The sequence below is a fragment of the Nicotiana attenuata genome, unplaced genomic scaffold, assembly GCF_001879085.1.
Source record: "Nicotiana attenuata strain UT unplaced genomic scaffold, NIATTr2, whole genome shotgun sequence".
NCBI lineage: Eukaryota > Viridiplantae > Streptophyta > Magnoliopsida > Solanales > Solanaceae > Nicotiana > Nicotiana attenuata.
In genome coordinates this window covers 70,003-96,257 of record NW_017672557.1, presented here as the reverse complement: position 1 = coordinate 96,257, position 26,255 = coordinate 70,003, and the positions used below count along the sequence as shown (strand labels likewise).

Below are 26,255 nucleotides of genomic sequence, written 5' to 3'. Positions count from 1 at the left end.
TGCATCATCCAAGTGATGTCACAAATGAGATATTAACATCAAGCAAAGGTAAAACAAATCACTTATACATTCAAGAACTTATCAAGCATTCTCTCAAGTGTGTGTCATCTTGCAAGTGATTCTCAAGGGCATCAAGAACAAAGAACAGCATAGCAATGGACCAGTTCCCCATATTGAGTTATTATATGTCCTTAGTTGCGTTGTATCTTTGTTAAATTTTTTACTTGTAATTCCTACTTAGCTTACTTAGAAGCATGGCGCAGGAAACTCTTTGTAAATCATAAACCCTTGTGTTTGTGTCTTGGCTAGAATTAGTCGAGTTGTGAAATCTTTGTAATAGAGTTATTACATAGTGGCTTGTAATAGTGTTGTTACAAGTTAGTGAGTGATTAAGTCTTTGTAATAAAGTTATTACAAAGTGGCTTGTAATAGTATAGTTACAAGTTAGTGAGGGATTAAGAGGTTAATTCCTAGGTTACAATAGGTTGTAATCTAAAGATTACTCTATAGTGAAGTTGAAATCCTACGAGGATAGGTCATGGTTTTTAATCCCGTTGAGCTGGGAATTTTCCACGTAAAATTCCTTTGTGTCATTTACTTACTGCAGTGTGCGTGTGTTTTGTTGAACCTGATACAGAACCTGGTTCTCTATAGAGTTTGGTGGACTTTTAATTCTATCAGTAGGGTTGAGGTCTACACGTCCAAAAATAATGAGAAAATAAAAGTGGCTCGGACAAGCATCATCGGCGCGGGCATTGTCAGAGGCACCAACATTACTCTGCGAGGCACTGTCAGAGGCGCCAACATTTCCCCGCGAGGCTCTGATAAAGGCGCCAATGACAATGCCTTGGACAAAGCCTTGCACTGTCTACGGCCATGACTTTTCATTGCCTTGCACGTCTTCTTTTATTGCTCCATTTTGTAGCTTTGAGGTACTATTTCGTGTAACTTTTCTTCACTTCATGTTCAAGCATTCCTACACGTAAAATAAACTCTATTAAGCTCAATTGTCGCACAAATTAGCATCCAAACAACTATCAAGTAGGGTATATAACGTTAAAATATATGGAATTATAGCACGACCTCAAGTACTATTAGAAAATAAATCTGAAAATGCCTTCAAGTTTTCAGTCAAGTTTTGTAGATGTGGCCGTGTAGGGGATTCCGATTGTATATAAGTTTTCAGTCAGTAACTAGTTTTTAGTCTCTCCCCCCCCCCCCCCCTCCCCACCTTTTTTTTTTACATGAAACAGGATAGCTATGCAACCAAAACAAATACTTATAATAAGTGCAATACAAATTACAAAGTGTTAACAGATTCTATCGTGTAGCAACAAACTAGGATTGTTCAAAAATTTCTATTTGATTTATCCGATAAACCGCTCGATAATTGTTAATCTGATACCAATCCGCCCGTTGTCTTATTGGATGGTTCGCGAATTAATACATTTATAATCCGATAAACGATAAGCCGAACCGTTAAGCATGATTATGTGCCTGATCCGCCTGATAAGCACCCCTAGTGGTGGTGGTTATTAATAGTGACGGTTTTGACGTGGTGACCAGTAGTAGTAAAACCAGCTTACTAATGGTGATTGTGGAATGACAGTTGGTGGTTATGAGTTAGTAGTTGCAGATAGATGTTTGTCTCAATTTTTTTTTAACAACGTCAAAAAGGAAATTCATGAAAACTATATAACAATTAATACTTTTTGAACATTTTTAATACTAAAAATTCTAATAATTTTTGTGAAAATAAAATTTTAATTCGGTTGAAAGATATCAAATTCGCACCTCCAATTGTACTTTCATTTAGTATTTGAACCAATCGATCCTTACAAATTGTTGATATTCAAATTTGGAGCCAATTGATGAATAGAGAAATTATTGGTTAGTTGACACAAATCACCAGCTGTTATGAATGTAATAAATTGTGGAGTTTATTAGTTTAACACGTCTTCTTTTACTAAACTTTAGTACGAGTAAAATCATAGTTGAAAAAAAAAAAAAAGATAATTCAATGTAATAAGCATGGAAACTTCTTTGTTTATTCTATACATGTTGACTTACTATTTATTTGACTCATAGTCTTCACTATAGTGTGATCAAGAAAAGTAGTATTTCATCTAAGGAAATTACTTGTTGTTGTTGATACTCTCACAGGCAGCCACAATTTTCAGTACCAACCATGGCAGAAGCAGTACTTTCAGCTCTAATGGAAGTCCTTTTCCAAAAGATAACTTCCCAAATTTTCCAAAAAAATGGACAGCTAGGAAGTACAAAGAAGGAGATGATAAATCTGCAGAGCACACTATCAACAATTCAAGCTGTACTACAAGATGCTGAGGATAGGCAAATGAAAGATAAATCTTTGAAGAACTGGCTGGTGAAGCTCAAAGACATTGTCTATGAAGCAGATGATTTATTGGATGAATACTTGACTGAATTGCTCCGCCTTAAGGTAATTCTCGACGACCGAGAAACCCATTATTGTGTTTCCTATGCTGTGACTTCTCTTTATCTGAATGGTACTTTACTTTGTCTGGGTTACCGTATGAAGTTGAAACTGAAAGAAGTTGGAGAAAAGTTAGAATTGGTTGCAAATGAGAGAGCCAAATTCCATTTTAGGGATGTTGTTTATCAGGGAGGTTTTTCTTGTGAAAGACCACAGTCAGACTCTTATGTAATTGAATCAAAGGTTTTTGGTAGAAATAAGGATAAGGAAAACATAATCAAGCTACTCATAGAATCTGATGTACCGGTTGTTAGCATTGTTGGAATTGGAGGAATTGGGAAGACTACAGTTGCAAAATTGGTTTACAATGATGCTGTTGTAGAGGATAGATTTGATACAAGAATATGGGTTTGTGTCTCAAAAGGATTTGATGTGAAAAGGCTTCTTAAAGCAATCATAGAATATGCCACTGGTAGTAGTTGTAACCTTGTAGAGATGGAGGCGATCTTGCGGCGTGTCCAAGCGTTATTATTGGGCAAGAAATTTTTGCTTGTCCTAGATGATGTATGGGATGATGATCATGAGAAATACGAGAGATTAAAGAATTTAGTTCACAGTGGTTTGGATGGGAGTAGGCTGTTAGTGACTACTCGAAATGAGAAGGCTGCGCTGCTGATGGGCACAGCAAATCCATATCGTTTGGAAGGCCTTTCGGATGATGATTGCTGGTCCTTGTTTCAGGAACTGGCATACAAGAATAGGCAAAAAGAATTATTAGCTCTTGAAGAGCTCGGGAAAGAGATCGCCAAGAAATGTAGGGGGGTTCCTTTAGCGGCAAAGGCCCTTGGAAGTTTAATGTGCTTGAAGAATCAGAAATCTGAATGGTCTTTCATCCGAGATTGTGCAATGTGGGATCTTATGGGAAGTGAAGACGGAGCTGGAATTCTTTCGGCCCTAAGATTAAGTTATGAGTACTTGCCGACACATCTGAAACAATGTTTTGCATATTGTTCTATATTTCCTAAGGGCTATAGGATAAATAAAAACACCTTGATATGCCTATGGATAGCGGAAGGATTTGTTCCATCCTCTGAAAGCATGCCACCTGAAGAAGCTGGGAATGGTTATTTCAATGAGTTGTTGTGGCGCTCCTTCTTCCAAAATGTGAGAAGAGATTTTGATGGGAATATAGTTGACTGTGACATGCATGATCTTGTCCATGATCTTTCCAAATCTGTAGGTGGTGTTGATTGTTTAACAACAGAATTTGGCAAGGAAGTTATCATTCCTGTGGCCACACGCCACTTATCAATGCTTGGCAGTGTACTGGTACCCAAAAGACTTGGCATGTTGAGGAGTGCTCAAAAGCTGCGATCGTTTCTTCTTTTGGATGGACAGAGAAATATCACGAAACTATCCAAGAGTTTCTTTTTGAGCTTTAAATCTGTTCGGGCATTAGATTGCAGTGGTAGTCGGATAAAGAATTTGTCTAAGTCAGTTGGTACTTTATTACATCTACGATACCTCAATCTTTCACACACTCTGCTAAGAACATTGCCAAAGTCTATCTGTTGCCTCCTTAATCTTGAAGCTTTAATACTTAAGCATTGCAACCATCTGATAGAACTTCCGGCAGAAATTAGAAAGTTGGTGAACCTTAGACATCTGGATATATACGGATGCACATCCTTAACCATGTTACCTGGTGGCATTGGAAAAATGAGATCCCTGCAAACATTGCCAGTTTACATTGTTAGCAAGGCTGCTGCTTGTGACATTTCTGAGTTGCAGAGACTTGATCTTCATGGTGAATTAATGATAAAGAACCTTGAGAATTTGTCCGATGAGATATGTGCCAAAAATGCTAACTTGAATGGGAAGAGGCACATCCGATTTCTAAAGTTAATATGGGATCAAGTTGAAGAAATGGGCACAAGAGAAAATGTTGAGCGCATTGTTGAGAGCCTTCAACCAAATTCTGATTTGAGCAAGTTACACATAGAGGGTTATATTGGTGCAAATTTCCCCAGTTGGTTGATGAATATATACTTGGTACACATTGTGGAAATCTGGCTTCTAAAGTGTCACAGGTGTGTGGAGCTGCCTCAACTAGGGAAGTTGCCTTTTCTTGAGGTTCTCACTGTTGACGGGATGGATTCCGCAATGTATTTCTGCAATAGTTCCGGTGAAGAGGATTCGGCAACTCAATTTGCATCACTGAAGCAACTGACGCTCCGGAATATGCCCAATCTATTGGGATGGTCAGTTAATAAAGATCATAGTATTCTTCATTGTCTGAAGAAACTTACGTGCGAGGCATGTCCCTATTTGAATAAATTGCCAGATCTTCCCTCTCTTGACTCATTAGAATTGTCTGATTGTAGCAGTGAATTACTAGTAGAGACAGCAGCCAAGATTACCTCCCTTTCTCATCTTATGATCAGTGGATTTTTGGAAATTCTACACTTACCTGAAGGGTTGCTGAAAAATAATATCAATCTGCTGTCCGTGGAAATTAGAGATTGTGCAGAGATTCAAAGTCTTTCGAGTGAGCTGAAAGTTCTTCCTTGTCTCGAGTCATTAAGCATCAGTAACTGTAACAGTCTCAGTTCTGTGCTCGATTCATGTGGACTTGAAACTTTGAAGTCCTTGTCCATTCATGGTTGTCGTAACATTAGCTTGGAGAAAGGATTACAAAGTTTACAGTTTCTTCAATATGCATCACTCTCTGACTGTGAAAACTTGACAACCTTGCCGATGACTATGCAGAACCTTACATCTCTCCAGACTCTGCATATATGGAGCTGTCCTAAGATGTATATGCTCCCAGAATGGCTAGGAGATCTCATTTCTCTTAGAGAATTGGAGCTGTGGTACTGTGAAAATCTAAGTTCTGTACCAGAATCGGTGAAAAAGCTAACCAAGCTTCAGTTTCTGTCTATATGGGGCTGTCCAAACTTGGGATTAAGATGCAGAAAGGATGTCGGAGAAGATTGGCACAAGATAAAACATGTTCCATTCGTCAAGATTAATGGCCCATATATCCAAGCTATGACAGGTAAGTGATGCATTTTAGATCAATTAATTTTTCCGGTTAACAATCAGAACACTATATACTCTTACTTCTCATTTTGTTCAACCTGAGTTGAGGCTCACAGAGATTAAAAGAAATATAGTATTAATATAAAGTACTCCAGTTTTGTTGTATGTTAGTTTGGCTTTTCTTGATGATGGTTTTGCATTTTAAGGAGGAGATCATTTTATTCGACAAGCTAAAGTAGATAGTTGGTAAAACCAACATGGAGGACTATATAGCAAAGGCACTGTTTCTTGCTTTTGATATGGAAAAGAATTCGCCCTTAACAGTCTAAACCTCAAATTGGACTAGGTTTACGTTGGCTAGCAACATTCTGCCACCCTTGTTATTCATCGGGACTTAAGAACCTCTAGTTTGAGGGAGTCCTTGCATTTTTTTCTTGATAACGTGAAGAGAATCCTTAGTTTCTTTAAAAATAAATAAATTATTGAGTATTGAAATGAAATACGTCCAACTAGAGTAGGATGGATATAAATGATTCATATAGCCGACTAGTTTGGGTTGAGCTAGCAGATTAAGTGACAGTCTGAACATGAAGATAGCAGTATCAGTTTGGTTTCTCATTCAAAAGCTTTATTGAGTTAGGTGATCACGCCCAACTCTAGTCCTAAAAAGGATAAAAAAGGTCGCTGCAAATACAATCCGGTCTAAAAGTCCGAAGTCGAATCCCACAGAGAACTAAGGTGTCGCTATAACTGTTCAATATCACCAATAAGGCAAGCTCGAACAATTCCTAAGTTAGAAATATTAAGATTCTTATATCTAACTAATTAACTAACAAATTAAAATAATAAATTAGCAATTAAAGATACTAAGAGTTGGAGACAAGATTAAGGAGGCCTAAAGTTATGATTTCCCCAATTGTCAGAATCCTTCTCGCTACGTCTTCTATAATTTCGCCTAAGTATTCTCTATGGATCATGAGCACTCGACTTATCATAATTCTCTCTCGAGCAACTACAATAATGTACTAGTCACATTCTCTTGAATTAGCTCGCACTTTTTCACCGCTCACTATGATTGTTGGCCCAAGTAAAGGTTAGTTTTGAAGATTGACAAAGGAACTCAGGATGAACCAGGTCCATCACTCAGGTGCACAAAAACGGGTAGATTCGAGCATGTGGGATGCACGTGAAGGAGATAAGCTTAACTTGGTCTATTTAATATCTCCTGATCGAAAAGGTTGCATAATTGATAAGAAAAAGGACTCCTTAATCAAAGAGAACACTATCCAAGATAGGGAAGGAGTTAGAAGTTGAAATCAACTAGAACTCATCCACCAAGGAAGAGTTGCATCAGAGCTCTAGTTATTTCTTCATCTACTAACTCTATAAATTGCAGGATGTTCTCACATTAAAATGTTGCACAAAAACGCAGAAGTTAAACGTGAATTGGGAGCAAAATAGCAAGGCTTTTTGCAAGCAGTTCGTGTGTGATTCAAGTGTGCAAACCTGAAGCTACATGAACCAGATTGAAGAAGTAGCTCCAGAAAGAGTTTTATGTATCTTTCTTTATTTCTAGTTCAATTGTAGTAGGTGTTCATATTGTACCTTTCAACTTTATCTAGAAGCAATTGTAATAGGTATTTTGAGTATTCAAGTTAGAGTTAACTTGAAGTTGTCGCAACAGTTAGAGGCTGGTTGCTACAACGGGATTAGAGGTAATCCTTAGGTTTACAAAGAGTTTTGTAAATGCTGTTTTGGCTTAGTGATTTAGTGAAGTGTTGGGAAAAATCCTACTGAGTAGTAGGTCGTGGTTTTTTCACCTTTTGAGCCGGGTGTTTTCCACGTAAAGTCTCTGTGTTCTTTATTTTCTGTATTTATTATTCCGCAACAGTAGTAGTTGGAACACATAGAAGAACCAAGTCCTTCCAGAAGCAGTTTAAGTGAAAAATTGGGTACCACACAAATCACCCCCCTCTTGTGTGGTATTGACATATAAAACATCAATTGGTATCAGAGGAGGTTATCCTTGAAAAGGCTAACACCTTAGGAACAGATCAAGATGAGCGCACCACCTGGAAACTGGGAAGGGCAATCCACTGATAGGCCTCCACTCTTTAATGGCCACTACTACTCTTGGTGGAAAGACAGGATGAGAGATCACATTATCGGAGAAGACTATCAGTTATGGGACATTGTCACTGATGGTCCCCTGGTTACCATGAAGAAGAATGCTGAAGGAGTAGATGTGCCAAGAACAAGAGCTGCCTGCAATGCTGAGGACTTGAGGAAGTGGGAAAAGAATGCAAAGGCCAAGAAATGACTTGTGTGTGGACTTGGTCCAGACGAGTACAGTAGAATTCAAAGCTGTACCACTGCTAAGGAAATCTGGGACATTTTGCAAGTGGCTCATGAAGGAACACCTCAAGTGAAGAGGTCTAGAGGAACACTGCTGTATTCTCAATATGAGAATTTCACCATGAAGGAAGGGGAAACCATCCAAGAGATGTATACAAGGTTCACCACACTGACAAATGAACTTAAGTCTCTTGGAAGGGTTATTCTTGAAGAAGACAAAGTTGAGAAGATTTTGACAAGGGTACTGCCAATCTCTTGGGAAAGCAAAATCACAGTTATTCAGGAATCAAAGAACATTGTCACTCTTAAGTTGGATGAGCTAATTGGAAATCTCACTGCCTATGAACTTAGAAGGCAAACCATGAAGATGGATGCACCCAAGAAGGAAAGGAGCATGGCATTCAGAATCACTGAAGGTGCTGATCTAGAGGAGGATGAAATGACCATGATCACAAAGGATTTCAAGAAATACCTAATGAGAGGAAATGGTCCTTCAAGAAGTGAAAGCTACAACAAACCAAGGGTTCCTGAAAAATAAAACCAATGAGGGGTGTTACAAGTGTGGGAAGACTGATCACCACATCAAAAATTGCCCTCAATGGGAAATTGAATGGAAGAAGGAAAGAGCTGAACGAAGGAACAGGAAGAAGGAACAGATTCAACCCAAGAAGAACAAAGGATCAACAAAGGTTATGGTTGCTGCCTGGGGAGAAAGCTCAGATGAGGACTCAGAGGATGAAGATGGAGATGAACAAGCACTTATGGCAATTGGAAAATCCGATGAGGAATCTGAGGTAAGTATAATTCATCTCAAAGACAAGATTAAATTTTTGTCTAAAGAAAGGCTATATGAGTTACTCCTGGATTTCATTGATGAATCTGAGGATCTAAACAATGAAAACAAACAGCTGTCAAAGGAGTGTGATTTTGAAAGCTAAGTGCAAAAATCTGAAACTTAGGGCCGGTGAAAATGAAAGTAAAAATGCTGAGTTAAAGAACCAGGTTCATGAACTTGACACCACAGTCCTAGAGCTTAAATCTGAAAATCTAAAATTGATATTAGGAACTGGTAAAAAGAAATCTGATCACACACAACTCACACTAGAAGAAAATGTAGGAAAAATAAAAGATGAGTTGTACAAAAGAGATGAGTAGATAAAAGTCCTTAAGGAGGATCTAAACAAGGTTAAGCACGAGCTAGATAAAACCTGTAAATGGAATAGGTCCTCCGATGCGCTTTCATGGCTACATGAACACCATAGTAGCAATAAGAGAGGACTTGGCCACGGGACCCCTGCACCTAAGTGGGATCTCAAAAGCAAGTACCTCACACTTCCTGAGAATAAAATTTGCACACACTGTGGTAAAACTGGTCACTATAAAAGTGAATGTATTGCAAAAGAAAAGGCTAGTCAAAAGAATAAAGAATTTGTTCAAGGGAAAAATAGGCTGCCAGGTTGGGCTAAAAAGAATTTGATCCACCCTTTTGCCTATAGAAAGAGACCCAAACTAGTTTGGGTTCCTAAGACTAACCCCTGATTTCCTTTCGCGGGTCCAAGTGAAGGGGAGCAGCCAAATATGGTACATGGATAATGGCTGTTCAAAGCATATGACAGGAAGCAAGAACCAGTTCGTTTCACTTGAAGACCTCAAAGGAGGTAATGTCTCCTTTGGAAATAGGAAGAAAGGTGAGATCATTGGGGTTGGAAAGGTAGATAAGACTGACTCTCATTCTATTGAGAATGTCTACTTGATAGATGACCTAAAGTATAGTCTAATCAGTGTATCACAATTATGTGATAAAGGTAACTTGGTAGCATTCACCACTACCAAATATTTTGTGATTAATCTTACCATTGACAAGATTGTTTTGCAGGGAAAAATAGTTAACAATACACGCATTGTAGATTTGTATACACTTTCAGAAAATGAACTAACTTGCTTAAGTGTCTTGGACAATGATCCCCTCCTTTGGCACAAGAGACTTGGATATGCAAGTCTGAGTCAACTCAACAAATTAGTCTCCAAGGATCTGGTGATAGGGATGCCTAACATCAAGTTCAAGGAAGACAGAGTTTGTGAGGCTTGTGCAAGGGGGAAGCAGGTAAGATCCTCTTTTAAATGCAAGAAAGTGGTAAGTACCACCAGAACGATGGAACTGGTCCATATGGATCTCTGTGGTCCAATGAGAATATTAAGCAGAGGTGGTAAAAGATATGTGATGGTGCTTGTTGATGATTACTCTAGGTTTACTTGGACATTTTTTTTAACATCTAAAGATGAAGAATTTGACGTGTTTACTTCTTTTGTTAGAAAAAAACTCAGAAACAACTAGGTAATCAACTTACATCAATTAGGTCTGATCATGGAACCAAATTTGAAAATGCTAAGTTTGCTGAATTTTTTCATGCTACATTATAAATAGTTGCATGACTAGACTTCTTGTTAAGAAGATTCCCTATGAGTCACTTAAAGGGAGAAAGCTAAATATATCCCATCTTAGGGCATTTATATGCAAATGCTTTGTGCACAATAATGGCAAAGACTCCCTAGGTAAGTATGATCCCAGAAGTGATGAGGGAGTATTCTTGGGATATTCTTCACATAGTAAAACTTATAAGATATATACAGTAAAAGAACTATGTGTGTAGAAAAAATGTATATGTTATTTAAAACTAACATTCTTTCTGAGAAACAGGAACAAGATAATGAAGAGATTGGGATGATAAGAAATTCAAATGGTGAAACCATAATCCAGCCTGAAGAAGCATCACAGGAAGGAACATGTGATTGAACAGGTCCTTCCACCCAGGGCAACATGACAGGGGGAACTGACTAGAGAGGAACTGATCCTTAAACCTCGAGGGAACCTGTCCATGAACCTATTCCTTAGTAACAAAACCAGGAAGGAACATCCAAAGAAATTGACACTCCTATTGCAACATCCACAAAATTGGCTATAGATGAACCTGGTTCATCTGTTGATCAGAAGTTGTACAGGGGAATGATTGGTTCTCTTTTATATCTCACTACTAGCAGACCTGGCATTGTGTGCAGTGTAGGTCTTTGTGCTCGATTTCAGGTTTTCTAGTTGATAGGAAGAGCAACCCAGGTATGGCACACTTCCTTGGTTCATGTCTTGTGTCATAGGCTACCAAAAAGGCAAAATTCAATGGCCTTATCTACTGCTGAAGCTGAGTATGTTGCTGCTACTTCATGGTGTGCTCAATTGTGTGGATCAAACAACAATTATTGAACTTTGGAATTGATGTGGTTGCATCCCTATTTTTTTGTGATAACACTAGTGCTATTAGTATGACAAAGAAACCAGTTCATCATAATAGAACTAAGCACATAGATGTTAGGCACTATTTTTTTGAGGGACAACTATGAGAAAGGCTTGATCACCGTGGAATTTTGTGCTACTGACAAGCAAATTGCTGACATCTTCACAAAAGCCTTAAGTAGAGATCACTTTGAGAGGAACAGGTTGGAATTAGGGATGATTAAGATCACCTAAAAGGACCAGTTCAAGGTTAAACAAAAAAAAATGAAAAAAAATTGGTTAGAAAGTCTATAAATTGTGTATAATTAGATTAATTCTTGCTCAGTCTCATACTTCCCATAGTATACTCTTGTGCCATGTGTTAAAATGACTCATTAATCTCTAATGATATTTTCTCTATTTTGGCAAATTTAGACTCACACAAGATAATTATCAGTGAAGAACCTGGTTCATCAAGATAACATGGTATGTTTTCTACACTCTGCATAATTTAAAATAACTATATTTGGATCATGAGCAGAGAGTCCTACCAAATATCAAACTCCTTTTGGACATATCCGTTACAAGTGAACCGGTCTCGTTCAAAAGAGTCCCTACCAAATGGAAGTACCTAGATTCTAGGGATACACTCCAACGTCTCTTCAAAATTGAATTTCAGTTTAATTAAACTTCGAAGAGTCTGAAAAGATATAGCTACCCCATCAATTATTCCTCTATATATTGATCAGCTTTGGTGTATTCCTTACTTCATCTCTCTCAAGCCGTCAAAAACTCTCATTCTTCTTTCATCTTTCAAACACAATCTAATTCTTTTCTTTTCATACCCTAGCCTAGATATGTCGAACACCTCTGAAAATCCTTCATCACCAAGCAAATAAACAAGCAATTGAAAGCAGGTAGGGAAGAAGAATCCGAGAAATCTGAAGATTCATTTAAGTCTGCTACTAAGGGGGAAGAAAGTAGGTCTTTCAAAACTGAACAGGTATATTCTGATTCTAAAGTTTCTCTTGAGACAATTTCTAAAGTTGCTGCAAATTTGGAGAATAGATTTGCAGGATGTATAGCAGGTATAGAGTCTACATAATATGGAGAAGTTGGTGGTAAAAATGAAAAAAAGGAGAGCAAGGGCGCTAGGAGTACTGTGAGGGGAAAGGGGACAAGAGTGGCTGATTCTTCACCAACTCCTGTTGGTATAATTAAAGAAACTGGTGCAATGGTTGTTTGGGGAGAGGAATTTAGTGAAATAGAAGAGAGTGTGAGCAAAACAGGGGGAAGTGGGTATGGCGAAGCTGCTGAGGGGTTGGTTCAACTTGGCAAAAATATAGATGAACCCGTTCCATCTGAATAGGAAACCCTCGCGGACCTACTGATAGAGTTATCAATGGTACCAAAAACTCATGCCATTCCCTATGGTTTCATTCTCACAACTGTGCTTGCACATTTCAAGGTACCTATGAAGAAGTGGGGTTAATACTCTGCTTGCTTGCGATTATGAAGTCAATGTCATTCTTAATGAACCTGGTTCATCTAAAAGGACACCTATCAATAGCAAGGTCAGAGCTCTATTCAGGAGAGTGAGGCAAAGGATATTGAGATAGCAAGGCTGAAGACACGATTGGTTGAGGTAGAATTTGAGAGAGATGTTCTCAAAACTAAACTTGCAAGGGAAAAGGAGAAGAATGATGGAATTTTTCAAGACATGCTGAAACTTCTCCAAGCAAATAACCCAGCCCCTACCTCTTCCAAGCCTTAAATTCTAGCCTGGTGTAGATCAATCAGTGACCCAGTTCGGGACGTTTTGTTTCTTTTGCTCATGTTTTCAGTATTTTTATTTCTTCTTATGCTTTGTGGTAAAATCATATCAATCATCAATGAAGTTCATTGTTTTTGCTCTAACTGTTTGTTTATATTTCTTTGATGGTTGAAATTCTTAATTTGATCTATGATGATTAATCCATGTTTGCTTTTGAAGTAGCCCCAGTGGCCATGAGTAAGCTTTAAAATCTGGTTATCTCACATTTTTTATGCAACTTTTTGATGATGCCAAAAGGGGGAAAAAAGGTTGTGCTTTAAACAAGTGATGCTTACACTTTGAACAGTGATGTTTATAACCTAATGTACCTGGTTCTTGATGATAAGTGATAAAAAGGAAAAATGTTTCTAACATTGTGTTGATGTTAAGCTGAGTTGAAACAGGGCTAAGCTTATGAAAAGCATAGAGTTTGTCATCATCAAAAAGGGGGAATTTGTTGGCCCAAGTAAAGGTTAGTTTTGAAGACTGACAAAGAAACTCAGACATGAACCAGGTCCATCCCTCAGGTTCACAAAAACGGGCAGATTTGAGCATGTGGGTTGCACGTGATGGAGATAAGCTTAACTTGGTGTATTTAATATCTCCAGATCGAAAAGGTTGCAAAATTGATAAGGAGAAGGACTCCTTAATCAAAGAGAACACTATCCAAGACAGGGAAGGAGTTAGAAGTTGAAATCAACTAGAACTCTTCCACCAAGGAAGAGTTGCATCAGAACTCTAGTTATTTCTTCATCTACTAACTCTATAAATTGCAGGATGTTCTCACATTAAAGTGTTGCACAAAAACGCAGAAGTTAAACGTGAATTGGGAGCAAAATAGCAAGGCTTTTTGCAAGCAGTTCGTGTGTGATTCAAGTGTGCAAACCAGAAGCTACATGAACGAGCTTGAAGAACCAGCACCATAAAGAGTTTTATGTGTCTTTCTTTATTTCTAGTTCAATTGTAGTAGGTGTTTTAATATTGTACCTTTCAGCTTTCATAGAAGCAATTGTATTAGGTACTTTGAGTATTCAAGTTAGAGTTAACTTGAAGTTGTCGCAGCAGTTAGAGGCTGGTTGCCACAACGGGATTAGAGTTAATCCTTATGTTTACAAAGAGTTTTGTAAATGCAGTTTTGGCTCAGTGATTTTAGTGGAAGTTTGGGAAAATCCTACTGAGTAGTAGGTCGTGGTTTTTTCACCTTTTGAGCCAGGTGTTTTCCACGTAAAATCTCTGTGTTCTTCATTTTATGTACTTTTAATTCCGCAAATAGTAGTAATAAGTACACCTAGAAGAATCAGGTCCTTCCAGAAGCAGTTTAAGCGAAAAATTGAGTACCACACAAATCACCCCCCTCTTGTGTGGTATTGACGTTTAAAACATCACCTTTGTTCTTTGCTAATGCAAGATTCATGTCAATTGGAGTCTTTGCAACTTTAAAGACCAAGTGCTTGAATTTTTCAAGTACTGTCTTAATATAATGAGATTGTGACAATGCCAGACCTTGAGAAATCTTATGGATCTTAATTTCCAGAATTAAATCAGCAACTCCCAAGTCTTTCATATCAAACTTGCCAGTTAGCATGCGTTTAGTCGCTTTTATGCTGGCAATGTGATTACTCATTATCAGCATATCATCCACATATAAGCAAACAATGACTATGTGATTTGGAGCATTTTTAATGTACATACATTTATCACATTCATTTATTTTAAAACCATTTGACAACATTGTGTGGTCAAATTTCGCATGCCATTGATTGGGTGCTTGTTTTAGTTCGTAAAGGGACTTAACAAGTCTACATACCTTCTTTTCTTTACCTGGAACCACAAACCCTTCAGGTTGTTCCATGTAAATTTCTTCCTCCAACTCTCCATTTAAGAAGGCTGTCTTAACATCCATTTGATGAATTTCAAGACCATAAACTGCAGCTAATGCTACTAACGTTCGTATGGACGTAATTCTTGTAACTGGAGAGTATGTATCGAAATAGTCAAGACCTTCTCGTTGTCTATATCCTTTGACCACAAGTCTTGCCTTAAATTTGTCAATAGTCCCATCATCTTTCATTTTCCTCTTAAAGATCCATTTAGAACCCAACGGTTTATTTCCAGGAGGAAGATCAACCAATTCCCATATATGGTTGTTCAGTATGGATTCTATTTCACTATTGACTGCCTCTTTCCAAAACAATGATTCCGAAGAAGACATAGCTTCTTTAAATGTTTGAGGCTCATTTTCCAATAAGAAAGTCACAAAATCTGGTCCAAATGAAGTAAACGTTCTTTGACGTTTAGATCCTTCACCAATCGACTCACATTCCTTTTTATACGGATATATATTTTCAAAGAACTCAGCATTATCTGATTCTATAACCGTATTATTATAAATGTCGGGATTTTCTGATTTATGAACCCGAAATCGATATGCTTTACTATTAGTCGCATATCCTATGAAAACACAATCAACGGTTTTCGGTCCTATTTTTACCCTTTTGGGTTTAGGAACTTGCACTTTTGCCAAACACCCCGCACTTTAAAATAATTCAAGTTGAGCTTCCTTCCTTTTCATTTTTCATATGGAATGGATTGTGTTTTGCTATGGGGTACTCGATTTAGTATTCGGCTAGCCGTAAGAACGGCTTCCCCCCACAAGTTCTGCGGCAAACCAGAACTTATCAATAATGCGTTCATCATCTTCTTTAATGAACGATTCTTTCTTTCTACAATCTCATTGGACTGGGGCGTGTAAGGGGCCTTTGTTTGATGAATAATTCCATATTCTAAGCATATTTGTTCAAAAGGAGATTCATATTCACCACCCCTATCACTTGTTATCATTTTGATTTTCTTGTTAAGTTGCGTTTCAACTTTATTTTTGTATTGCTTGAATGCGTCAATTGTTTCATCTTTACTATTAAGTAAGTAAACATAGCAATATCGAGTACTATCGTCAATAAAACTTATGAAATACTTCTTTCCACCGCGAGATGGTATTGACTTCATGTTACAAATATCTGTATGAATTAAGTCTAAAGGATTTGAATTCCTTTCAACTGACTTATAAGGATGTTTAACATATTTATATTCCACACATACTTGACATTTTGATTTGTCACATTCAAACTTAGGCAATACTTCCAAATTAATTATTTTCCGCAAGGTTTTATAATTGACATGACCCAAACGTATATGCCATAATTCATTTGACTCAAGTAAGTAAGACGAAGCTGAAATTTTATTATTATTTTCAACAACCATTACATTCAGCTTGAAAAGGCCCTCGGTGAGGTAACCTTTTCCTACAAACATCTCGTTCTTAGTTATTACAACCTTATCGGATACAAATACACATTTAAAACCATTCTTAACAAGAAGTCCAGTAGAGACTAAATTCTTCCTAATCTCGGGAACATGAAGGGCGTTGTTCAAAGTCACCACTTTGCCGGAAGTCATTTTGAGAAATATCTTCCCACATCCTTCAATCTTGGCCTTTGCAGCATTTCCCACAGAAAGCGTCTCATCGGGTCCAACAGGTGCATAAGTAGCAAAAGCTTCTCTAACAGCACAAACATGGCGAGTGGCTCCAGAAGCAATCCACCACTCTTTAGGATTGCCCACCAAGTTGCATTCGGAAAGCATAGCACACAAGTCATCAACATCATCATGCTTTTCAACCATGTTTGCTTGACCCTTCTTCTTGTCTTTCTTCGGAGCACGACACTCCGTAGATTTGTTTTCAGCTTTTTCACAGTTGTAGCAATTTCCAAAGAACCGCTTCTTGCTTGGGTTGTATTTCGGTCCAGAAGCCTTCTTCCTCTTTTTGTTCTCTTCAACAATATTTGCTCTCATTATTGTTGAGTTTCCACGGCCTCTCTTGTCAGTAGCTTTATTGTCCTCTTCGATTCTAAACCGAACAATGAGATCTTCAAGGGACATCTCCTTGCGTTTGTGTTTCANTTAGTAGTAGTATATAGGACGTAGGACGGTAGATATATATATATATATATATATATATATAGTGACTAACCCTCCTAAGCACTTTAATACACCACACTTTCAAGCATATTCTTGTCATGACCAGTTCAATATTTTGTCGGACTTTTTATGGTTCCAATCAAAAGCTACCCAATCTCTTTCTTTACTCTTTCAGCAACTTAAATGCTTTTGAAGGTAAAGGGTGAACAAAACACATTTAGAACAAAATAGGGGTTGACTCATAATATGGGTGCCAAAGAAAAAGGTCTACAGGCTCAAAAGGGCTGACTACGGATAATGTTATCAATGGTAGGCCAATAGGCTCAAGGGCCAGTCCAAGAAACGCCTATATCATTTCCTAAACTCACAAGACTTAATCATTTCGCTTCGACTCACACATGGGGCAAGTTCTAGACTAATAAGGGATGGCATAGAGTACAACTAAAATCTCACCTCACACAATGCACATGACTTACTCAGGGCGGCTCAAACCCGACTCTCAAGTTAAAAACTAGCACAGTTATCATATAATCCAAACACTAGGAAGTAACAACAGGAGTCAACAAATGAGCCCAAGCGTAAAAATAAAGTCACATATATTCTCAAGGCATATAGTCACAAGAATCAAGAAGAAAGTACTCAGCATAAATGCTCCACCTCTAAGCCCCAATAAACCATGTCAATAACATAGACACTCAAGTTCTTCCCATTCCATTATCAGTTGAAAAATAGAAACAAAAAACCTTTTTGTATTTTTCTTTAGACTTTAAACCCTCAAGAAAACTGTCTAAGAAGTCCATCGTCGGGAAAAGTCCAAAACTTTTTGAAAACTCTACATAAAAAAACTACTACCCGGTTCAAAGAGTCACTTGGAATAGAACGTAGCCATAAGAAAAATCAGGAGGGATTATTTCTACCTAATTATTATTATTTTAATTTTTTTTGATTATTTTCAACACACATGAAATAAACACAACTAAAATAGCATTGGAAATCACACAAACAGTCTCTTCACCCCACACTTAAAATTGTGCATTGTCCCCAATGCACACCCAAAAATAGAAGACGGTAAAAGAAACTCCCTGGTAAGCTAAAGGTCGAAGCATTAGCAGTTCATGGGGTACTCAGACTTCTCCCAAGTTTGACCTTTGTGCGAGCACCCCACACTTAGTTCCAACCATATGGCTTGATGTTGTATCCTTCCAATAGCTTTTGCTTTCCATGCTCCTATAAAAAAAACGTCACTACAAAAATAATACAAACAAAAAAACTAAAAGTAAAAGAAAGCGGTAAAGTTGGGTTGCCTCCCAACAAGCGTCCGATTTAACGTCGCGGCACGACGTGAATCACTTTCTGCCTCTACCTTGAGCTTATGAATTGAACCCCTAATTTGGCTTCAAATTTTATACTATGCTCCAGGGATAGTGGAACAAATCTAATTGTCCCCAAAAAATAATATAGTATTCTGCACTTCTTGGCCTTTAAATGAGGTATGTAATCCTGTCTTTTTGGAATGAAAAATTCCAGAATGTAGGGACCTTGTTCCTCATTCCCTGATTCCTCAATTGGCTCGGATAATTTTATTTTCATATCATCATCCAAACACAATATGGAAAATTGCTTGGAGTGAGGACCAATGTGCTCAAATACATAAACTCCAGGACTTTCAATATCCTCAACACCAATGACAATAGAATCAACAAAATTTGTATCCTCACTATCCTTGGCTGACTCTAGCATCACATCTTCAATGAAAGTACAAGAGGGGGGGGGGGGATTGTTGACTATTTAAAATTTAGTCGACTAACACAAGTATTAGTTGACTGACCACAACTCAGAATGAAAGTAAGCAGTAAAAAAAGTAAACAACACACAACGATTTATACTGGTTCGGTACCGTTGTGGTACTTATATCCAGTTTTCCTTGGGTCACATGGGTTCCCTTAAGATCTTTGAATAAGTTACAATACTGATGGTTTTAACGCGTTCACCACCAACGAACAGTATCAACACTTAAGTTCAGAATAGTTGACACAACTCTCTTTTGTGTTCTAGATCTCCCTATCTTTTGAGACACTGATAATTAAGGATTACAGTGTTTGAACTAAGAAGTAGATAGACTTAGAATACAATGTGTGTAGTTGTGTAATCTTCTTCTTGAGGGATCAGCCTTCTTATAGGAGAGAAAAGAGCCGTTGAGTCTTTTGCAAAATCAGAGGCACAAGATCTTTAATTAAGGGATTTGACCCAAGGGGTGCCTCTTCGAATCTTGCTCTTTGACGAGCCCAGATTCGAATTTAACCTTCCTTGTCACAGCTTGATTCAAGGAGGACGTTTACGTCTGGATAGCTTAATTCACGAGCGCGATCTTCTTAATTAGAGAATCCATGGTTGGCAATCTGAGTTCCCTTGATTGAGGACGAGTCAATCTGCTTCCTTTGATTGATCATTAATGCAGTAACAACATCTTCATTCTTTCCTTACTTGCTATTTTGAATCCAATAGCAATCTTGCTGAGCATCTTCATTCTTTCCTTTTCGTTTGTCCTGTAAATATAACATAAAATAATATTTTCATCATTGAAACTTAAACTTAAACCTATCAATCTCCCCCTTTTTGATGATTACAATCAAGAAGGAGTAAACAAAGTAAAGTAAATTAAGATACTACCCTTTTAAGGAGTTGATCCCCCTGAGGTAGTTTCTCCCCCTGAGCTGATGCTTCCCTTGAGATTATGCTGTTCCTATATTCCCTCCTGAGTTGTTTACTCACATTTTTCTCCCCCTTTGACATCAATCAAAAAGGAAAGAGACATACAAAGAGCAAAATAGAACATAATGCACATACTAATAAAGTGGTTAGAGCAGTAGAGCCTTCAACAGAGGCTTAGTTAGTACAGACCAAAAAAGAATTGTCTAAAAGCAACCACCAACAAAAAACATAAGCAAAAAAAATTGTTTGCCATAACAGCACAACCAGAGGAATTAACTTCGTCCCAGAAAGTATTTGAGGGTATTGATCACTTTGGTGCAGAAGGAGTCATAGGAATTCTCAACATCCTTGACGAGTTTGTCCATCTTTTCACTCATGGAATTGAAAGCCTTGGTTCCTTGTCTCCTTATAGCTCCTATGTCAATCCGAAGGTTGGCCACATCTGTACCTGTCTCCTTCGTGACATCCTTGATCTTATCTACCTGTTCTTTTATCTCCGCAAGCAACAGCTTGACTCAAGGTAATGTTGAATTTGTTGAAGATTCAGGGAGGTAGTCGACTGAGAAGCTGGTTGATCAATCGGGGTATCAACAGGAGTTGGAGCACTTTCAACCTTGGCTCGCTTAACCCATCCATCATTAACCAGAGTGTACCCCATCATAGAAAAAACAGTCTTTGTGAGCACGTGATTTTTGCCCTATATGAATTACTCCTACAGAATCCCAAAGAAATAAATTTTTCTTTTAATTATTTGCCATTTTGGGAATTTTTGTGGAATTTTCTTAATTATTTGCATTTTTCTGTGCATGTTTAATTTTATTTAATTCATGAAAATACAAAAAAAAATACATTGCTTTTGCATTTAGGATTTAGTTTTATATTTTTTAGGTTAATTAGTAAATTAATTGTTTTATAAAAATAAAAAATCACAAAAATGACTCACGTTGCATTTTAGCTCTTAATTTTGAATTTTATAGTTTTTCTTTAAATTTAGGATTTAATTAATTATTGAAGATACTATGATGAGTAATTAGTTTAATTTGATAAGTTAATCTAGCTTAATAATTAATTTAGGTTTTAATTTTAAAAGAAAGGGAATTTGAAGTTTGAAAAAAGAAAAGGAAAAGGATTAAGAGGGCTGTTTTTGGGCCAAATTGTAACAGCCTAATCGATTTCCCCAAGACCCGTTCCGGCCGGCCCACACTCCACCCCAATACCCGGTCCAGACCCTCCAAGTATTAAGACAACTCGAACGATGTCGTTCTGAGTTCAGTAGCGTCCCAAGGATCCTGGCCCTTCGTCTTCCATCATCCAACGGCCAGGGAGGCTTCACTAAACTCGTATAAAATTGTCCAAAACAACCTAGGACCAAACCACTCCTCAATCTCTCTCGTCTCCGACCTAAACACTAGAGAACCCGCCGCCCTACTATCCCCAAGTCATCTCCGGCGGCGGCGTGGCCTAATCGACTCCAAATTCCTCCTCCACAATCCCCACACCCGATGGAACATGAATCCATCACCACATATCCTCAAATCCCCGCCAAATCGGATTAGTTTTGGATCTAAAAAGAAGAAGAAAAAGAAAATCTCCCCAAGTCTTCGAGTTCCTAAGAACGATTAGGGATGAAATTGGTATTGATCGTCTGTTCTCGACGAGAACATGCGATTGATGCCAATTTCGGGTCAAATCGAAGTCTGCCTGAGGTTTGCCAAGCCCTGTCCGTGTGACTATTTAGGTATCTCTATTCTTTTCTCATTCTTCTCCGTCTTTTGTTTTGTTCTCGTCCTCGTCTCCTTCTGATTCCTCTTTTTCTTTCTTGTTTTACTACTTTAAAGTCGTTCTGATTGCATGATTAGGATCGAGTCATTTCAGTGTATAATGTTTAGATTAATCTCTCTAATTAGTATTTGCTAGTTTTCTTTCTACTTCTTTTCTTTTTATTAGTTCTGCTTCGTATAAAGATTTTGTGTCTAAAATTCAGAAATGGAGTCATTTTGGTTTTCTTAGTTTGCTTTAGAAGTCATTGGCTTAAACCTGAACTTGGGCTCGCTAGATGCAAGAAGCCCAAAGAGCTGTTTGAAGCTCGGTGTTACAGAGGGCCCAAAGGCACTTGGGCAATCCGGTTCAAGGTTTAGTGTGAGGGTAATTAGTAAGTCTTTTAAGGGTATTTGGGGGAATTTAATAAGATGAATCCTTTTAAAACTGCCTGAAAATTTCCAGGAAAGTGGGGCTTGGGGTTGGTTTAGCAAGCAGACTTTAATCTTGGGGTTTAAAATGAAAGAATGAAAATTGGGGGAGGGGTAAATGGTAAAGCCTAAAACCAATTCTGTTGCCCTAAAGGTCCTCTATATAAGGCTAGTTATCAATAAAAATAGGCAGAGATCAGACCCAAAAAAATGGAGTAAACGGCTGAGAGATTTCAAGCAATATTCTCTGCACCTAAAGCCTTGGATATTCTGAAAATACAGCAGTCTTTTCTGCATCATTTCAACTTAAATTGCTGAAAATTGCTCTCTAGGTTCATTGTTAGGAGTAGATTAAAACTTTCAAAAGAATTTCTGGCTCATCTTGGTCCGAAAATGGTCTAGAAGAATTGAGTACTGCTGTTGTTGATGTGCTGAGCTGCTGTTACTGCTTAAAGTTCTCACTCATTTACTTTTATTTTGATTTCCAGGTATGCCTTGGCTCTTGAGTAACATATGGGGTGCAAAATGTGAAACCATGTAATTAGGTTGAAGATTTAATGACAATTGCTAGTTTTGTTTCTGAATAGCTGTTTGAGCCCTTTTGAATTTGTTTATGCTTTTATTAACTTAGCCTTACTATGTGTATTTCCTTCATATTACATTTCATCTTAAGGTTGGATTTGGGGTGTTAGTCTGTCGAGTTGGATGTATTTGCAGGAAGAACATCTCCTGTTGGTTTGTTGTTTACATGTGTCTGGTTTAAGAGTTGTTCATGTTTAGGATAATATGCATAAGTAGAGGAATATGAGTTCTGTTAGTTTGATATGTGAGTTCTGTGGGATTTTTCTGAAAAATGCTGCCTATGGTTATGGTTGAATACTCATCAGACTAGTTCATTCATTTTGTTTCTTTTAGCAAATCTGGTTTAGGCTTTGCTTCTCCCTTCAATCAGCCTACTGTTATGTTGATTTACCCTTTTATGGCCTGTAAAATGGCTCAGTTATTCAGCACTGCCTCGCTTATGTCCAAGCAATTTAAGTTTGTAAACTGCTTTCGATTTGATTCTTAGTTTAATTTTAGGCCTAAAGGTGTTCAAATTCAGCCTGGTGTTCACATCTTGTTGTTTTTTTAAATGATTTGAAAAATTGGAATGTTTGTTCAAATGAGTTAGCCGATGCTTGCTTTCTACTTCTGGGCTTACTCTTGAGCCCAGATTTCCTCAGCAGTGCTGCCACTATCGGGCATTGTATGCTGCAGTTTATTGGCATAATTGGGCTTGGATCTACAAGCCATTCAAAAGCAAGCATTGCTTTATTTCATTCATGGATTCGAATTAGGCCCAGCTTTTCCACTTTGGATAACCTGTCGAAGTTTAGCGTGAATTGAAACTGGTTGATTGATTAAATGTTTGGGGTATCTACTTCTGTTACCAATTGTCGAATTATCCTAATCTATAGGCCTTATTAATTAGATTGAGGTGTGCCATTTCAACAAAGTATACAATTTATGGCCCTCAAAACTAAATTTAGAACCCTTTTAATAGAATAATTCGAGGCGTGCCATGCCAAATAAAATCTCAAAACTCATGGCCCTCACTTAATTAATTTTTAACTCTTTAGAAATCGGGGTGTGCCATTAATTAAATTTTCCATGGCCCTGATAAGTGCATCTTATCTGATCTTAACCACATAATTTCTCTCATAAAAACATATAAATTATCTTGTTTCCTCCATATTCTTAACTTTATTTTGCAGGAATAATTATAGAAGAATTATTGTGCGCAACATGAAAAAAAATACAACAAAGAAATGTGAAATCAAAATAATGCACCAAGTCTCGATTTGCCATGATGAAATCTAAACTTAGAATTGCAGAATTCTCATCTCTGCAATGAGTCAAAATCTTGATTTGCCATTGAAATCTAGCACCAAATCGAGAATCCAAATTCTCATATCTGCAAATACAAAATATAGATTTGTCATGATGAAATCGACGAAATCTAAACTTAGAATGACGAATTCTCATATCTGCAAATGCAAAATCTAGATTTGCCGTGGAAATCTAGTACCAAATCCAAAAGTCATTATGAAACTTTCCTATATAAGAAGATGTTGCCCGATCAGAGAAGGGTATCAGAGTAGAGAGAAAGCTTAGAGCTAGAAGTCTGAATCCAAATTCTTCTCTGTTTTATTTCTTTTACTAGTATCGAGTTATCTTTTCTTTTAAATCACAATAGTGGTTTAGTTGTTGTTTCTAAATAAATTCCAGTGTAGGAAATTACTCTAGTTCCCGCTTTTAATTAAATAGGGGGAATTATTCTTCTTGAATATTTCTTTCTATTTTCTTATTTAATGGACATGAATATTTCCATTGTTAGTACTAGTTCCAGTATGGAGTAACTTTTCTTGTGTTGGGAGAAAGACGGATCTTAATATTTCTATAAAATAGTAGATATTATTCCTCAAATTCACATGCTTGAGCTAGAATTTATTTCACTTTTATCTGCTTTTACAGTTAGACGTTATTTAATTTATTAACATCTATCTATCTTGTACTGCATATTAACTGCTTATTAATTCTGTAATCGAGAGAGGCAGAAGAAATAATATAGTTAAATGTAGTATTGATAAATGTTAATATTTATTCAGTAACATCTATCTCTTTTATGTTATAATTAATTTTACACTTATTTGTAATCGAGAGAGGCGAATAGTGTAATAATCAGTTATAACAAGTAGGGTAACCGAAAGGGACTTAATAACAAGAGCGTATTTTAGTTCAATCCAATTTCTAGTTCTTTAATATTACTAGTTTAAGATTAATTTGTATAACCGAGAGGAGTGCAATTGATTATTCAACTTAAGTAATAATATATATTTGTAATCGTGAGAGGCATTTATACATTTTTGAGAAATAGAAATTGAAGAATATAATTCTACTATATAATAGAAATATTAAGTGAAGTCAAGATCCCAACACCTTTTAATTATATTTGTGAAAAACAAAATATTTTCTACTGCTCTATGTATGCATTTTTAGTTAGTTAATTTACAACTCAACTCTTTCTGATTTTCTCAAATAGTAATTAAAACAAGAAACGTCTGTAGAATAGATAAACCAATCTCTGTGAGTTCGACATCTTTCTATACTATTATTTGACAGAGTACGAGTTTAATTTATACACACGCCAGACTCTCATCAGGCCCTCGCAAACCTTGTTAGTAACTTGAAAGTGCGTAGTTGCTTTAGGCGCGCTATTTTTAAATTAATTTTCTAAATTCGAGTGTGCATTTCATGTGACCCAACTCCAATTCTCAACAACGTTAAATAAAATGTGTCGTGGACCGCGGGTGCATTTCATGTGGCGTGGTTCAAGATGTGTTTTAGATAACGTTAAATCTTCTTAAAAATAATTAAAAGCGGCTAATAAGTTAAATTGAACCATAGGCTAAAACATGTATTAAAATAAGATAATAGGCCAATATTTTAAGCGACCGTGCTCGAACCACGAAACCCGGGAATGCCTAACACCTTCTCCCGGGTTAACAGAATTCCTTACCCGGATTTCGGTGTTCGCGGACTGTAAAACAGAGTCAATATTTCCTCGATTCGGGATTTAAAACTGGTGACTTGGGACACCATAAACTATCCCAAGTGGAGACTCTGAATCTTAAATAAATAATCCCGTTTCGATTGTCACTTAAATTGGAAAAAACTCCCTTATACCCTTGCGGGGGTAGGAAAAAGGAGGTGTGACAGTCTTATCATAAGTACTGGAGATGTGCTTGGATGAAAAGGGTGCCAAGTCTACTTTCATAACTTCCAGAATATGAGAGATAAGAAGACCAAAGGGCAGACATGCAGCAGAAGAGGAAATATCCTTGATACTCTCAAGCATATATTGACAAATCCACACAAACCTGTCAAGACACTTACTATTAACCAGACAGTAGAGGACAAAAACATCTCTAATTTACAAGGAACTAAGGGACCCAGATCTGGGAAGGAGAGTGGTGGCAATCATATGGGCCAAGACACGGTGTTCAAACTTAAGATTTTTGGGGCCAATGTCAAGGGGTTATCAGACAGAAAACTTTTTGCTTCATCAAAGGACACTTCAAAGTCTTTGGGCCAAGAATTTTGGTCAAACACATCATGCCCACTAAAGTTGGCGGAAAAGATCTTTTCAAATTGGTAGGAGTCCAAAACAATTCTAGTCCCTAAAGCCATAGATTCCAAATCATCTTTATCATTCACAAATAGATTTGCATAAAACATTCGCACAGGTTCTTCATACACAGTATTTCCAAGAGTGTCAAATAGAGGGAAAGGTGCTGAAAATCGAAAATTGCAATCACATCACAATGAAGGCTTTTCATAAGAGAAATACTTACAGAGCGTGCATAAGCCATGGATTTTGACTTGTAGGACTCAAACCTCACCTTT

General features: G+C 37.3%; 1 protein-coding gene across 1 annotated transcript; it reads left to right on the top strand.

Moving 5' to 3' along the window:
• Positions 1-2,115: 2,115 nt before the first annotated feature.
• LOC109213664 (putative disease resistance protein RGA3) lies at positions 2,116-22,546 on the top strand. Its single transcript, XM_019377491.1, has 2 exons — positions 2,116-5,513; positions 22,298-22,546. Exons 1-2 carry the CDS (start codon positions 2,189-2,191, stop codon positions 22,348-22,350), a joined length of 3,378 nt encoding a protein of 1,125 aa, XP_019233036.1. The 5' UTR covers positions 2,116-2,188; the 3' UTR covers positions 22,351-22,546.
• The last annotated feature ends 3,709 nt before the right edge of the window (positions 22,547-26,255 follow it).